The sequence below is a fragment of the Zophobas morio genome, unplaced genomic scaffold (genome assembly GCF_036711695.1).
Source record: "Zophobas morio isolate AGI-343-1 ecotype UQ-CSIRO unplaced genomic scaffold, CSIRO_AGI_Zmor_V1 ptg000017l, whole genome shotgun sequence".
NCBI classification, from domain to species: Eukaryota; Metazoa; Arthropoda; class Insecta; order Coleoptera; family Tenebrionidae; genus Zophobas; species Zophobas morio.
In genome coordinates this window covers 6,621,430-6,635,351 of record NW_026972122.1, presented here as the reverse complement: position 1 = coordinate 6,635,351, position 13,922 = coordinate 6,621,430, and the positions used below count along the sequence as shown (strand labels likewise).

General features: G+C 33.2%; 2 protein-coding genes and 1 long non-coding RNA gene across 3 annotated transcripts; all 3 read right to left on the bottom strand.

Moving 5' to 3' along the window:
- Positions 1–1,077: 1,077 nt before the first annotated feature.
- LOC135130077 (uncharacterized) lies at positions 1,078–2,515 on the bottom strand. The gene is made up of 2 exons (XR_010280668.1): positions 2,191–2,515; positions 1,078–2,127 (listed from the first exon to the last, which is right to left on the bottom strand). It is a non-coding gene; the product is annotated as an uncharacterized LOC135130077 (long non-coding RNA).
- A 2,211-nt stretch (positions 2,516–4,726) lies between these two features.
- On the bottom strand, positions 4,727–8,348 carry LOC135129885 (dual specificity protein phosphatase MPK-4-like). Its single transcript, XM_064057155.1, has 4 exons — positions 7,565–8,348; positions 6,207–6,262; positions 4,959–5,033; positions 4,727–4,864 (listed from the first exon to the last, which is right to left on the bottom strand). Exons 1-4 carry the CDS (start codon positions 8,346–8,348, stop codon positions 4,727–4,729), a joined length of 1,053 nt encoding a protein of 350 aa, XP_063913225.1.
- On the bottom strand, positions 7,346–10,393 carry LOC135130302 (uncharacterized). Its single transcript, XM_064057668.1, has 4 exons — positions 10,356–10,393; positions 9,672–10,064; positions 9,504–9,602; positions 7,346–9,447 (listed from the first exon to the last, which is right to left on the bottom strand). The coding sequence occupies exons 2-4, from the start codon at positions 10,042–10,044 to the stop codon at positions 8,897–8,899; spliced, it is 1,023 nt and encodes a 340-aa protein (XP_063913738.1). The 5' UTR covers positions 10,045–10,064; positions 10,356–10,393; the 3' UTR covers positions 7,346–8,896.
- Positions 10,394–13,922: the final 3,529 nt, after the last annotated feature.

The window sequence follows — 13,922 nt, the reverse complement described above, 5'->3', positions numbered from 1 at the left end:
TCTTTCTCACCATGGCTTCGTACCCCGTAAAGGACATTTCTGTACGCCACATTCGTAATCCCTTGAGTTAAATCAAGGTTTAGACTTGTTTTACTTTCCCAACTATCTCTTTCCAGTCATTCCTGTTTTCCGCTATTTTTTTCCAGTTGAGAATCCCTAGTTCTTGTAACCCCTCTTCAACACCATCCAGTAGCAGTAAGACCAGCTGTCTAGTTCTTTTTTTCTAACCTAACTCGTTCTTACGGTCCAAACTTCCTATAAACAGAAGTCGGCATTAGAACCGAAATAGTTGTGTCGAGTCAGGCTGATCAGCCATTTGGTTTCTCCGTCTAGAGACACTTCGGCGTTACTTTCGCCCTCATGCAGAAGTCGCTCCAGGAGGCCCCACCGTCATTACGTAGCTGAAGAACCCCTCCCTCAAGCTTTTCCCGACTCAGTACATGATCAGATGGATCTTCTCGTGTAGGTTATTAGTAATCTAATTAATTATGCGAATGCAACATATTCTGCCCTCGTACTTCATCGACCGATCACATGGCAAAAACTTATTTTAGACACTAAATTTTGTAATAAACTATAGAAAAAAAGCTGTCAAAACGACCACATCTGCATATTATGATTCTATAGAAGGTTGTCCTCTTTTCTGGAACCTGACTTATTCATGATTCGTCACCACTGAATTGTTTTCTAGTATTTCTATTCTTGTTCTTGATCTTTCCTCTATTGCTTTTTGATATTCGTCATCAAATCATTTCCTTACGTATATTTGGCCCTCTCGGAAATGATCTCTTTCAGTTTTTTCCAAACATCAATTTTATATTGCTTTGCTTTTTTATCAGGGTTTGTATTGCACCAACCTTCTTAATGTCATTACATTCTATGTCGCAATTACCCCTTCTTAAAAAAAAGTAGGTTCATAATTTAAAATTTCTTCGAGGGTTTCATAATTTTTGTGCGCATGTCTCAATTTTGACAGAATGTTTAGGTTATTACAGTGTACTATAGCCCCTAGTACACAGTGCAGTGTACTTCTCCAAACATTGCAACTGTAAATTGATTCGAAAAAATTACAACTACTAAAATATAAACAGTTTTATTACAATAAAATAAATAATTTACAAATAAGTTAAAGTATATAAATATTAAAATTAGGTCATTTTTTTAACAAAATATTACGCTATATATAAAGACAAAGATAAAATGTAAACTTACTCTGAACGATATTTTACTTGAGGGGGCATTAAACAAAAGGCCGGAGAAATTTTAACAGAACATTCACACTGAATGCCATCTTCGCCCCAGTTAAACGACCCCACTTCCGTGCTACAATTTGGGCACAGCAGCTTGTTTTTTGTAGTTTTAGCAACATGCTTCATCCAGGCTATTGGCATGACAAAAAACGATTTTTCACAAATTTCATTCTCATTTTCATGTGGAATACAACTCGATTTGGGCGCTAAAATCCTCGAGCATTGGCTGCAGTAATAGGCAAAATGTCCTGACTTTGGTTCAGCTAGTCCAGGATCTGGTATAATTAAATCTAAGGAATCTTGATGTAGTAAACCATGATTATTGATTTGCCTAGCGGCTGTTCGTAATCTAAATAATCTATAACTGGTATGCTGGGTATCTAGCTGATAACCAATTTTTTCATATAATTTTAACTGAGCTTCAAATCCTGGATTTGGACATATTCTTCTCTTTCTATTTACTTTTTCATAGGCTTCCTCATACATTAGGTGGTATTTCTTCATCATAAAAGCTATTACAACTGAGGCGCTTCTGGAGACGCCCATTAGACAGTGGACCAATACAGTTCCTTTTGTCAGTCCTTCGGAGATGAAAGTGTAGGTGTCATCAAGGTGACTTATTAGATTTTGATTGTATTGTAAATCATACAGAAAGATATGTTTTGTAGTGAAGCATTCATTCTTTGTAATTTCTTCTGACAACGGTTCATCTTCAATAGTTAAGATGTGTGTAATGTTGTGGTTCTTAAGAACATTTATATCTTCAGCTGCTTGTCGACACCCTAAATATAAATTCGGTTCTATAAGTTGTAGCATTCTGACGACCAGGAACCCTTACAACACTGATTTTTTTTTAATTTCACTGTTCACCAGTTACCTAAAATTATTCAGCTAATGTAAGAAATTCTGCTTATATAAACATTCTTTTTTCTACTCAAACCTGGTTAACGTCTTGTTTGGTGGATGTTGATGGCTTAAACATGTAACATACTCCGGGTAAACTTGCTTGTATCGTGAACTATAAAACACACCTAAAACGATAAGAAAATCACCAATAGTAATTAAGCCTATTATCAGCGAAATAAAATGTTTTCAGCTAACATTAGGTGGCGCAGTTCTGATTCGTTAAGTTTTTTTAATTTTTGCTACCACCCACTAGATGGCACAAATACATAGGAAATATTAATGGGTTGAAATTCGTTTATTCGAAGGATTTAACAGCCTTAAGAGTTATTTTCCGCAACTGTAAACTATAATTATTATGCTTAAAACAAATACCAAATCTCAATCCCCTTTAATGTTGATTGCCATCATGTGTCGCAATATTTTACGTAATATTGACACTGGTGATATTGATTTCAATAATCAGTGGCGTCGCTTACTATAGTTCTACCAGGTTCTGCTGATATTTAAATAAATTTCAATTTTTAACGAAATAAAAATTACTGAAATAAACTATGCATATGGTTTGTGGATAAACTCAATTTTAACACATTTACATCCAGTACTATTAGTGCTATTACTGGCTAGATATATGACATAAATACATACACACATCGGAAACAGCGGTTCGTTTCCTGTTTTTAAATGGCGGTATAACTCCTCAATATTGATAAAAGGAGGATTTGTAATTGTTGTTTTGTGTTATTAACTTTTTAATCATCAACTTCTACGACAAAAAATGAAGAAAGGATACTAACCAGATCCAGATCTGTTGGTTTATACAGGAATAAAATGCTCATATGAAAATAATGTTTTGTTATTCTTTGAGATGTCTAAGTGACAGTTAAATAATCTTTCAAGATCTTTCAAGTGAAAATAAAAAAAAATCGACGTCAGACCAGTTCGTCTGTCTGACTCATGTCGGACTACTAATCTTATTATAGAACCCAATTTGTATTTCAGCTGTTGCGAAGCAACTCAAGACGTAGAAATTCTTAAGAAATAAAACACTTCAGACATATGAATTACTCAACTGAAGATGAACAATTGCCAACTGAAATTATAAATGCTGAAAATTTCACTACTAAATAACTATTAATAGGTATTTAGCGTTTTAATTTACTTTTTGTTCAAAGCTCAAAAAATACGAATTATAGTAATTTGTAATTAAATCAGAACAAAATACATGAGTGATTGTAGTTCTTAACTTTGAAGTGTTTGTTTATCTTTGGACGGTATTTCAAATAAAAAAATTCTCTCAAGGTAGTAATGATTATATCGTATAATTTTTTTTTTTAATTTGACGTGAGAGGAGGTTCTGGAAACAAAAAGACGTAATTTAATTATATTCTGACATATAAATTCCACTGTTATTAGCACAAATTGATGTTAAATGAACTAATCTACACCCTACGTTTTTCACATCTTTTGTTTCCAGAGTCTTCCCTTACTTTCAATTTAAAAAATCATACGGTATATGCTTTCAGTTGTTTCGAAGTATTGTTGGTTGCATACATTTTTTTATCTTAAAGTGTTTACAACTTAGCAACGGCAATATTATCGCTAATAGTTCATTTATGGCATAAACTGATCTAAACGTTGGTTTATTTTTAGAGAAACGACTTTGGGAAGTGCGGTAAAATTCATACCCTCGTGGACTCGAAAAAACGGGAGGGGTTTAATATTTTCTTACAGGTTTAATAGTTTGTTAATACTTCTCTTGTGGCTTATATTTGAACCTTTGTCCTCGAAGTGCCTCGAGTATTTTCCGATACCAGCTGATTTTGATTTTGATTGTATATACATATATATAAATGTGATTGATATAATGAATCACATGAAATAAAACCTGATTTAACATCATGTAAATTCTTCGTTGTTTAAAACTGTTGATAAAGTGTGGCATAATTTAACATAATCTAAATTCTTTGTTGATTGAAATACTTGAGTATGGCGTAATTCATTTAAGTAATTTTAATACTTACGCAGCTGTGATAAGCCAAACATCCCGCCTTAAATTGACATGTGAAAACAAACTTGAAAGCCCGCGAAAAATTCAAAAATCCAAAATTTGGCTTTGGCTGTGATCGTCTAACAAAATGGAACCCTACATTGTGTTTTGAAAAATGGCGGGATGCGTTCAGATGCAAATGGTGGACCCCGAGGTTGGAAAAGTACCGCTAAATAAAACACCAAATATATGGAGGACACCAAATTATTTATTCCTCCACTGACAAAAAAAAAAGAAAAAAAAAGCTGCGACAAAGTTACGTCGGGTGAGGACACCCCTTAATGCTCAGCTCCAAAAAAAACTTTGAACGAAAGCGAGTATTTGAATATCACAAATTTAATAAAAACAAAGCAAAATTTGAATTAAAGTAACTGGATGCAAATACACAAGTTATTACGGACGAGCGGCGGCAAATTTAAAATTATGGCAGTCAACAAGAGCACAAATTTTAAATAAAAAACTATGCAGCGGCAGCGGTACCAGAGCGCTATAAGAGTGTGGCGGTCGAACTGTGTTAATTTCATTATAGACCACAAAAAAAATACCCAAACGGGGCGTTGTAGCACGAGCGAAGTTTGGGGCTCCTGGTCGTGGCTATTCTCCTACCCACAACGGTGGTTCTATCTATCGTAAACACTGCCGCCCAGCACGAAGAACATGCCTAAAACGCAAACTAGCAGTTGGGTCCCGGCTGTGGGGTAGAAGCCGACAGCGTTACGTCATCTCGACCGCCCCTGAATTATATTCTAACCTACATCTTTTGTGCAGATGGCGCGATAAATCCCGCCAGCTCGACTAGGAACCGCGCACTCCGCTTTCACCACGTGTTTCTGTGTTATTTAACCAATTCTACGACTCTGATATTAACTACAACTGAACAAGTGTTAAAGTTTCAAAAAGAACAATAAACAACATTTAAATTCGCCATACAATCTTGTGAAATTCTAAACAGCAGATAATTCTGATCTGAGATTAAGATTGAATGTCAGACAATTTTTATATGATGGACAAATTAGTCAACAAAATATTTACATGGGAAAAAACTAGCAAAGATTTATAAAAAGAAAAAATCTGGTGTGAAGTAAACCTTGTGTAGACAAAAAAACACGCATGAAGTTAGAAACTGCAGGGCGTGAAAATTTACTTTCGATTTAAATTATACATCAAAGAAAATGACTGAAATTAAAATTATGAGATAAAGAAAAATTGCATGAGGTGAATATTTACCACACTTGATCAACAATTCAAACAAAGAATATACATTATGTTAAATTATGCTATGATCCAAGTGATTGGTTACTTAAAACAATTTGTTTTGAGAGTTTATCCCAAACAAAACATATGATAAATACACACAAAATGCGTCTTGTGTTACGAGGGAAAATGCGTCTCGGTGATGTAATTATCCAACGTTGCGAGAAATAAAATGTCTCGGTGATGTGATGATGATACGATGATAACTGTCTAAGGAGAGAAATCTTTAATCTCCTCGTCAGTCCACGACAGTATATTATGAATTCTGCTGCACTTTTCTACGGTCTGTTCCACATCAGGTTAATTTAACTACCGTAAATGAACTATTAGCAATCTTGTATGAAGCATTAAGAAGTGTTATAATGCAACACTTAAGTATTAGCATCCAGAAACTTATTCCTAATTAGACAAACAAAATCAAACGAGTCCTGACTAAGTGAATTTCATGAAAACTCCAGTAAGTGTTTATCTAAACAATTTCCTGATTGTTAAATTGTGTTAAGACTAGTTAACGATTAAATTCCTAACATGAACTGTGAAGTTATAAACAATGATTCAAATTTACACAACGTGTTAGCGTCGGTCGAAAATTCGCATTTTTCCGAGTAGAATGCAAGAATTGGCTATGCCTGTTGGGGAAACTGTGGCCTCGTCGTCGTTGTGATTAATTGTCATTAAACAAAGGCTTCCTCCCTTTTATTAACCACCAAGCCAACTAAACTTAACCTACTCACTCACAACACACACACCAAAAGTGACGCTTTCACCTCTCTTAACAAGCCGCTCTCTTTGACCAACCCTATAACTAAAATTTCAAGCAGAACTACCCACTACCCAAAAGCGCTAACATGCACATGGTTGCCTATGTTTAACGATCTTTTTGATTGATTTTTTTTTTAATTCAAATTATTCAAATGTGATTTCGCACCGCTGTTAATTTTTTTTCAGCGCGAAATTTTAATTCAAATTCGGTCACAACACAGTTTAATATATAACTTTAATCCAGATTATTTTCTCTGTTTCTCTATTCCTGTATTTTTTAAATTTGTAGTACCTATTCAAATATCTGCTGAGTTGATTTCAGTTTGTCTTTTGGAAGCTAAGAGCTATAAGGGGTCTTCAGTCTGCCCAAAGTGCACTTAGTCACAGTTTTTCGTCAAAATGGAGGAATTAACAATATTTTTCTCTTCCAAAATTTGAATTTTTCGCGGATTTTAAAATTTTGTTCACATGTCAAATTATGGCGGATTGTCTGGGTTATCACAGGGGTTTGATTACCCTGTTCTTTTGAACACATCGTGCCAATTTGTAGTACTAAATAATCTTTGTGCGAAGTTTTTGGTGGCATGTTTGAGCATTTACACTACCTAAAAAATTGCAAATACAAGTGATTATGCATTCCATAAACAATAACTGATCTTACTATAAGCAGATTATTCAAAAAAATATAGTGGTGTCCCGGTTAAAAAAAAAATTTTTTACAAACGTTAAAACAAAATTAAATTGCAAATAGCCCCTCTCATCGAGTGTAATTAGTGCAAGATCATTTAGTTGACGATTTTCTAATTTGAAACATTATGAAACTCATGGTACAAAGAAAGTTCCATGGAGACTTATTTTATGAGTTTTTTCCGACCCCCTTTTTCAAAATTTAATAAAAAAATCCCTTCATACTTTTGCATTTTCATATAAGAACACAGTTATCTTTTGGGCTGGAATTTTGAATCTGACCATCTTCCATTTCTAAACACGATGTTCTCTATTTTAATTTTTCGCGGGTTTCGTATCTATTGTGCGCATGTCCCAGTTTTAACGAAATGCTTAAGCAATGAACACAGACTTCTCTAGACACTGGAATTTTAAACCGAGTCGATAAAAATCAGAGCAGTAGGAATATAAATCGTTTTATTAAAATTAAATGGTTGGAAACAAATACAAATAGGTTAAAATAGAGACAATAAAATTAGAATACCACTTTTTAACAAACTATATATATTTTACAAAGAAACACGATTAAAATAACAAACTTATTTTGAAAGACATTTCACCTGAGGCGCTGTTAAACAAAAGGCCGGAGAAATTTTAAAAGAGCATTCACACTGAATACCGTCTTCACCCCAGCTAAACGACCCCACTTTGGTGTCACAATTTGGACAGAATAGCGTATATTTTATAGTTTTAGAAGCATCCTTCATCCAGGCTATTGGCATTACAAAATATGATTTTTCACAAATTTCATCGTTATTTTTATGCGGGATTAAACTCGATTCGGTCGCTAGACCCCTCGAGCACTGGCTGCAGAAATAGGCACATTGTTCAGAGTTAAATTCAGTCTTTGCAGTTACTCCAGGATCTGGTGTAAATAAATCTAAGAACTCTTGACTTAGAAAACCATGACTATTAATTTCTCTAGCTGCTATGTATAATCTGAATAATTTGTTACTGATATCCTTAGCCTCCAGCTGACAACCAACTGCTTCATATAATTTTAACTGAGCTTCAAAACCTGGGTTCGGATATATTCTTCTTTTTTGATTGACTTTTTCATAGGCTTCTTCATATGTTAACTGGTATTTCTTCATCATAAAGGCTATTACAACGGAGGCGCTTCTGGAGACGCCCATGAGACAGTGAACTAATACAGTTCCTTTTAACATTCCTTCCAAGATGAACGCGTAGGTGTCCTCAAGGTGATTTAGTAGATTTTGGTTCAGTAAATCATAGAGAAAAATAAATTTTGTAGTGAAAGATTCATTATTTGTGATTTTGGGCGATAATCGTTTATCTTCAATAGTCAAGATATGTGTAATTTTGTGTTTGTTAAGTATATTTACGTTTTCAGCTGCTTGTCGACAACCCAAATATAAATTCGGCTCTATAAGATTGAACATTCTGACGATCAACAAACGCCACCAAACTAAATTCTAAAATTTCACTGATTACCTAAAATTATTCAGCCAACATAAGAAGTTATTTTTATCTAGACAATTTTTTTTTTCGATCCGACCTTGGTTAACCTCTTGTTCGGTGGTTGTTGAGGGCTTAAAAGGCAACAATTTAACATACTACAAGTAAATATACTTATGTAATGCAATATAAGGCGCACATAAAATGATAACAAAAGCACCTGTCAAAATAGTTGAAAGTTTTCAACCACCACTAGGTGGCGCTGTTACGACTCGTTTGTTTTTCAATTTTTTATCGCTAGATGGGGACAATTTTGATGACTACTTGATGACTTTAGAAAGGAGCAAAATAAATTAGTTGCTACCACTTACAGGTTTTAAATTTGAAAAATGTCAAACTGCTTCTCATATTCTGTTTGCAAGTAAAACTGCACACAATCATGTATTTCATATTCACCTGATTTTCAAGATGGGTATTTTTTCTTTGCACCATTTTTGTCCCAGTTTCTTAATTTAAGAATCATTTATCCTGTTCATTTCCATTCCAAATGCGATTTTTTTACATTCTTTTGTAGGAAAGTATTCTTTATTTTCCGCTTAGTTGTTCTGTTACTTTTTTGATCTGCCTTTCTCATAGCTCCTTGTATGTCCTCCCAAAAGCTACCAAACGTTTCATCATTTAACTTGGCTATCCAATTCATTAAATATTCTGTTTTAATTATTCTGCTATTTGGTTCAGGCACTTCATCCACTTCCTTTTGCACCGTTTTTTCTTGATGATTAACCCCAATTTGCGAGTTTTGTTCAAAATTTTCAGCAGTTTTTTTATTTTTGCTTTCTTGTTTTTTCTCAATATTGTGTTTATTGGATAAATATGCAATGTCTTTTTTATTTAACAAATTTATTCGTTCCAATTTAGGTCCTTCTTGTTTTCTTGTATCTTCTAAAATTTTGTCTATTGATATACCAGACTTTAATTTTTCAACCACCATATTCTTATCTACTGTTGACAAATGCTGGCATCTTAATTCATCCTCTTGGTGACCAACATGGGTTCTCCAATAGTCAACAGTTATCTCTCCACCTAAATAATAATTAAATTTGTAATGTCATTTTTCTCAAATGATTAACAAATTTTACCACTATGAATTTTAACAATTAACTTTGAAGGGCACACTCCAGGTATTTTTATTGTGCCACCAGCTTTCTCAGTTCTCTTGCAGTAGTTGCTCTCATAGCCTAAAAAATCAATTCATCATAGGTAATTAATTATTTTGTACTGACTGATATATAAAATGTTTATTTTACCTTTCGTATTGCTTCTATTACACTCATAATTCACAGTTTTGTAGCTCTTACATGAGGTTGTTCTATACTTTGCATACTTTGCCTCCACTTTTTCGGCATTTTTCCATCCTTCATATTGTTGTTCGCTAGAAAATTCAAACTTCACATGCTCTATTGGTACTTCATGAATTTGTTCAATATGATGCCGTAAATTTTCATATGTTTTTAAACCGTTTCCTTCTTTACACAATGGACATAAAACGTGACTCCTCCGAGTGTCCTGTGCAACCATTCCATGTATTCGTTTGATGTGTCGATTTTTAAGCTTGCAACTGGCAAATCTTTTTCCACAGTGTGTACACGTTCCTGACGACACTTGGTCCGGGTGATCCATGTTGTATGTAGTAATAAAATCTGTATTAAATAATAATTTATTACACTTGTTTGTATCTAAAACAAATCCTGATTATTTTAGTAACACATAAAGTCGCAATCTGTCATCTGTCAAAGTTTCCCGCCTTTTCTTTAGTAACCACGCCACTTATGAATCTCACTAAAACCTGCTAAAACTTTTTGGTTAGGAACTAATTTTTTTAAGTTGACAGCACCGCATCCCGTGCTCTTTTTATTTTTTCTCAGGATTCAGTAGCTTTGTATGATTATTTTTAAACACATAAAAATGAATATTAAATCCAAAATTCTCACCATTTCTACTATTTGTAAACACAGAACATCTGGCGCACAATCTATATTGTTTTAAGTGATTTAAGTAATCAGTGGCGTAGCGAAATTTATAAATTTGGGATACACAGGACAAAAGAAATATGTTTAAGTTTAATGAAATAAAAACTATACATTAACATAAAAGGGATGCTGGGAGGCGAAAAATTGTCACCTTGACAATTAAATATTTGTGTTTTTTACATTTGTTCAATATTTTTTCTAAAAATTTGTCTGGTTGGCGACATATTTAAATTGGTTTAAGATTATTTATTATAGACAGAACTTCCCTCACTCCTGACAAATATTTCCATGGTCAACTCTAAAACTTTTTGATCACTTTTATAAAATTTTACAACAATCGGTGGCTTCGAAAATTATCTGCCTAACAAAAATTGATACAGACGACAGACAGACGAAAACGGGAGACCTACTTTTTCGTACTCGAAGGGTTTTAAAACGTCGAAAAAACCTGAAAGCAGCAATTTCTCTGATGTACCCTGTCCCCAAGAAGTAAAAATTTTCAAAATAATTTAATTTCTACATTTAATGGAGTAGACAACGTCATTAATGCCTGGACTAGAGACGTTAAAAAGACGTTGTTTATTAAATAGGTTCCTTTTTACTTTACGAGTGTGAGCGAAGGAAGTATTGCAATCGAGTCCATCGGACGACTGGTAACTTTTTTTGTTTTAAAACGCCTTTTTTATAAACATTTATTAGACATTTATGACAATTACTTGCTATTTGATAGAGTCAAGGTTTCAAAATAAAACCAAAGATTAGATCGAAATATTGAAAATTATAAACATTAGAAAAGCGGATACTCAAAAAATGCAAAAATTGCAAAAACGAGAAAATGAAAAATCGAAGATTGAAAAGTGAATAAACGAGAAGTTATAAAATGGGAAGGAACATTGAAAAAATAATGGAAATGAAGAAGCGAAATTAATATATAAATTCTAGAAAACGAAAATAAAAATAAAAAACAAGAACTTGAAAAATTGAAGAAACGACAAATTGAAAAGTCAAAAAATTAAAAGAAATTGAAAAACTGTAACATCGAAATATTGCAAAATTGAAAAACTGCAAATCGAAGAATTGAAGAAACAAAAAATTGAAGAATTTGGAAGTCGAAAAAACGAAAAGCTATGAAACCAATAGATTGAGCAAACATTGACAAAAGTTAAAGAAAATGAAAAAAAAAAAAACGAAAAATTGTGATCCCAAAAATTTGGTCAAAAGTAAATAAATCTAAATTTTTCGAAAAATTATACGATTTGATTTTGCGAATTTTATTTTTTTATGATTTATTTATAAGTTAAAATATTACTTGCTAAGGTAAGATTTATTTTGGCAAATGCCATATCCTTTAAGAAAATAGAAGGCGGGTGGGCGGGGCTAGTACTTGCTAAGATGGCTTATTTTTGCAAATAACATACCCTCTGAGAAAATAGGGGGCGGGTGGGCGGGGCTAGTACTTGCCAAGATAAGACTTATTTTGGTAAATGACGTATCCTCTGAGAAAATAAGGGGCGGATGGGTGGGGCTAGAACTTGCTAAGATAAGACTAATTTTGTTTCTATTAATCTTGGAAAAATTTGTTAAATTTAAAAGGTGTTAAATTGCAAATTTCCATAGTAACGAGTTAAATTCCTAAAAATTTGATTGGGTGTTTTTTTTTTGTTTCATTCTACTTCTACTCTTTTTTTTTAATTTTTGAAAAATATCCTGGTTATTGTTGGTTATTTAATAAGCAGAACTAAAGTTAACTCAAATTCGTTGTCTGTGTCTCAATCGAAGATGACTCGATTTTTTTTGACGAATTTTCTCGAAAATTTTTGGAAAAGATCCAGTTTTTTTTTTTGCTTTTTCGACGAATCAGAAGAAAAGTGGAGGATTTAAGTGGATTACTAAAAAAAATTACCATTTTAGACACGTTTTAAGTTTCTTGTTGCCGAAATAAGTCTACACATATTAAGAAAAAAGAAGGCAAAATATAGGCCCGCCCACCCGCCCGATCTCCATTGTGATGATTTTTTGTATTCGTCGTGAGCCAAGGGGCGGAGCGTAACTGCAAAATCCTTATTTCTCTACGTGAAATGAAAAACATTTTTGAGTATCGTATTATTCAAAGAATTCTATTTATATTAAGAAAAAATTAAAGCCAAAGATTAAGCCCCACCCGCACCTTCCCTGATCTAAACAGTAATGAAGTTTTCATTCGTTGGCAGACCTAGGGGCGGAGCCTAATTGTAAAATCCATATTTCCTTAAAAAAATTTACCACTTTAAAAGTGTTTTAAGTTTCTAAGAATAAAAAAATCATCACATTTGAGATGGGGTGGGTGGGCGGGGCTTATGTCTTGCCTTTTTTTCTTAGTGTACATAGTATTCTTTGAACAACACATACTCAAAAACATGTTTTTAATTTCTTCCAAAGAAATAGGTATTTTGCGGTTAAGCTCCGCCCTCTTAGTTCACGACGAATAAAAAAAAAATTATCACAATTGAGATAGGGCGGGTGGGCGGGCTTACATCTTGCCTTTTTGTTTTAATATGTGTAATCTTCTTTTCACAACTTGAAACTTAAAATATATTTAAAATGGAAAATTTGTATAAGAGGAAAAATGTATCGATATTTCCTTGCGAAAATGTACCATTTTAACCATGTTTTAAGTTTCTTGCTGCGAAAAGATGGCTATGTATATTAATAAAAAAAGACAAAATATAAGCCCCGCCCACCCGCCCTATCTCAATTCTGATGATTTTTTTATTCGTCGTAAGCCGAGGGGCGCAGCTTAATTGTAAAATTCTTATTATTCTACGAGAAATTACCATGTAAAATATGTTCTTAAGTAAAGAAAACTAAATGTGTTAAGTAAAAAAAAAAAACTATAAATGAGAAGCCTCACCCATCCGTCTCGATCTCAATCGTGACCAATTTTTCATTCGTTGTCAGACCGAGGGGCGGAGCGTAATTGCAAAATCGATATTTCGCTTTACAAATTTATCATTTTAAACATGTTTTAAGGTTCTTGTTGTGAAAAGAAGACTACACGTCGAGAACACTAGACAAACCGTTGTTCACTATGAATTTATGGTACGAGTCAATATTTTAAAACAAAATCTTTTGACACTGTGAACTATTTAGTAGATAATGTTTTTTTTTTTATCAAATATAATATGTTTATTTTATTAATTGGCATTTTTATGCAAAATTGGTAATACTCTTCCAACAGTTCTAGGGCGTGTTTTCCAGAAAAAAATACGATCAAGTAGTTATTAACCGTGTGGTACGGAGCAGAACAGTTATTCACTGAATTGAGCACCCATAGTTGCGTATTGTATAATTATCTGATCATCCTCTTCAACTTAGTGATGTGGTTAATCGTTTATCCATATTTTGAACAATATGGATACCGATCATAACAGAAAAATAAAATTTTTAAATCAAATTTTATAGTTGGCCTTCAAATTGACGAAATCTTAGAACTTAAAGACGTCAGATCAGAAATTTACCAAAGAAAAATATTTCTAGAATGTGTGCCAC

Bases quoted from the DNA above. Each gene is read 5' to 3' on its own strand.
- LOC135129885 (XM_064057155.1), bottom strand. From the start codon at position 8,348: ATGTTCAATCTTATAGAGCCGAATTTATATTTGGGTTGTCGACAAGCA. The intron at 5,034-6,206 runs GTGTGTGTGTTG...TAAATAACACAG, and splicing joins AGGTGAAAGCGTCACTTTTG to AAACACGTGGTGAAAGCGGA. The intron at 4,865-4,958 runs GTAGGTTAGAAT...TTTGCGTTTTAG, and splicing joins GCGCCATCTGCACAAAAGAT to GCATGTTCTTCGTGCTGGGC.
- LOC135130302 (XM_064057668.1), bottom strand. From the start codon at position 10,044: ATGGATCACCCGGACCAAGTGTCGTCAGGAACGTGTACACACTGTGGA. The intron at 9,603-9,671 runs GTAAAATAAACA...TTGATTTTTTAG, and splicing joins TAATAGAAGCAATACGAAAG to GCTATGAGAGCAACTACTGC. The intron at 9,448-9,503 runs GTAAAATTTGTT...ATTATTATTTAG, and splicing joins AATTGTTAAAATTCATAGTG to GTGGAGAGATAACTGTTGAC.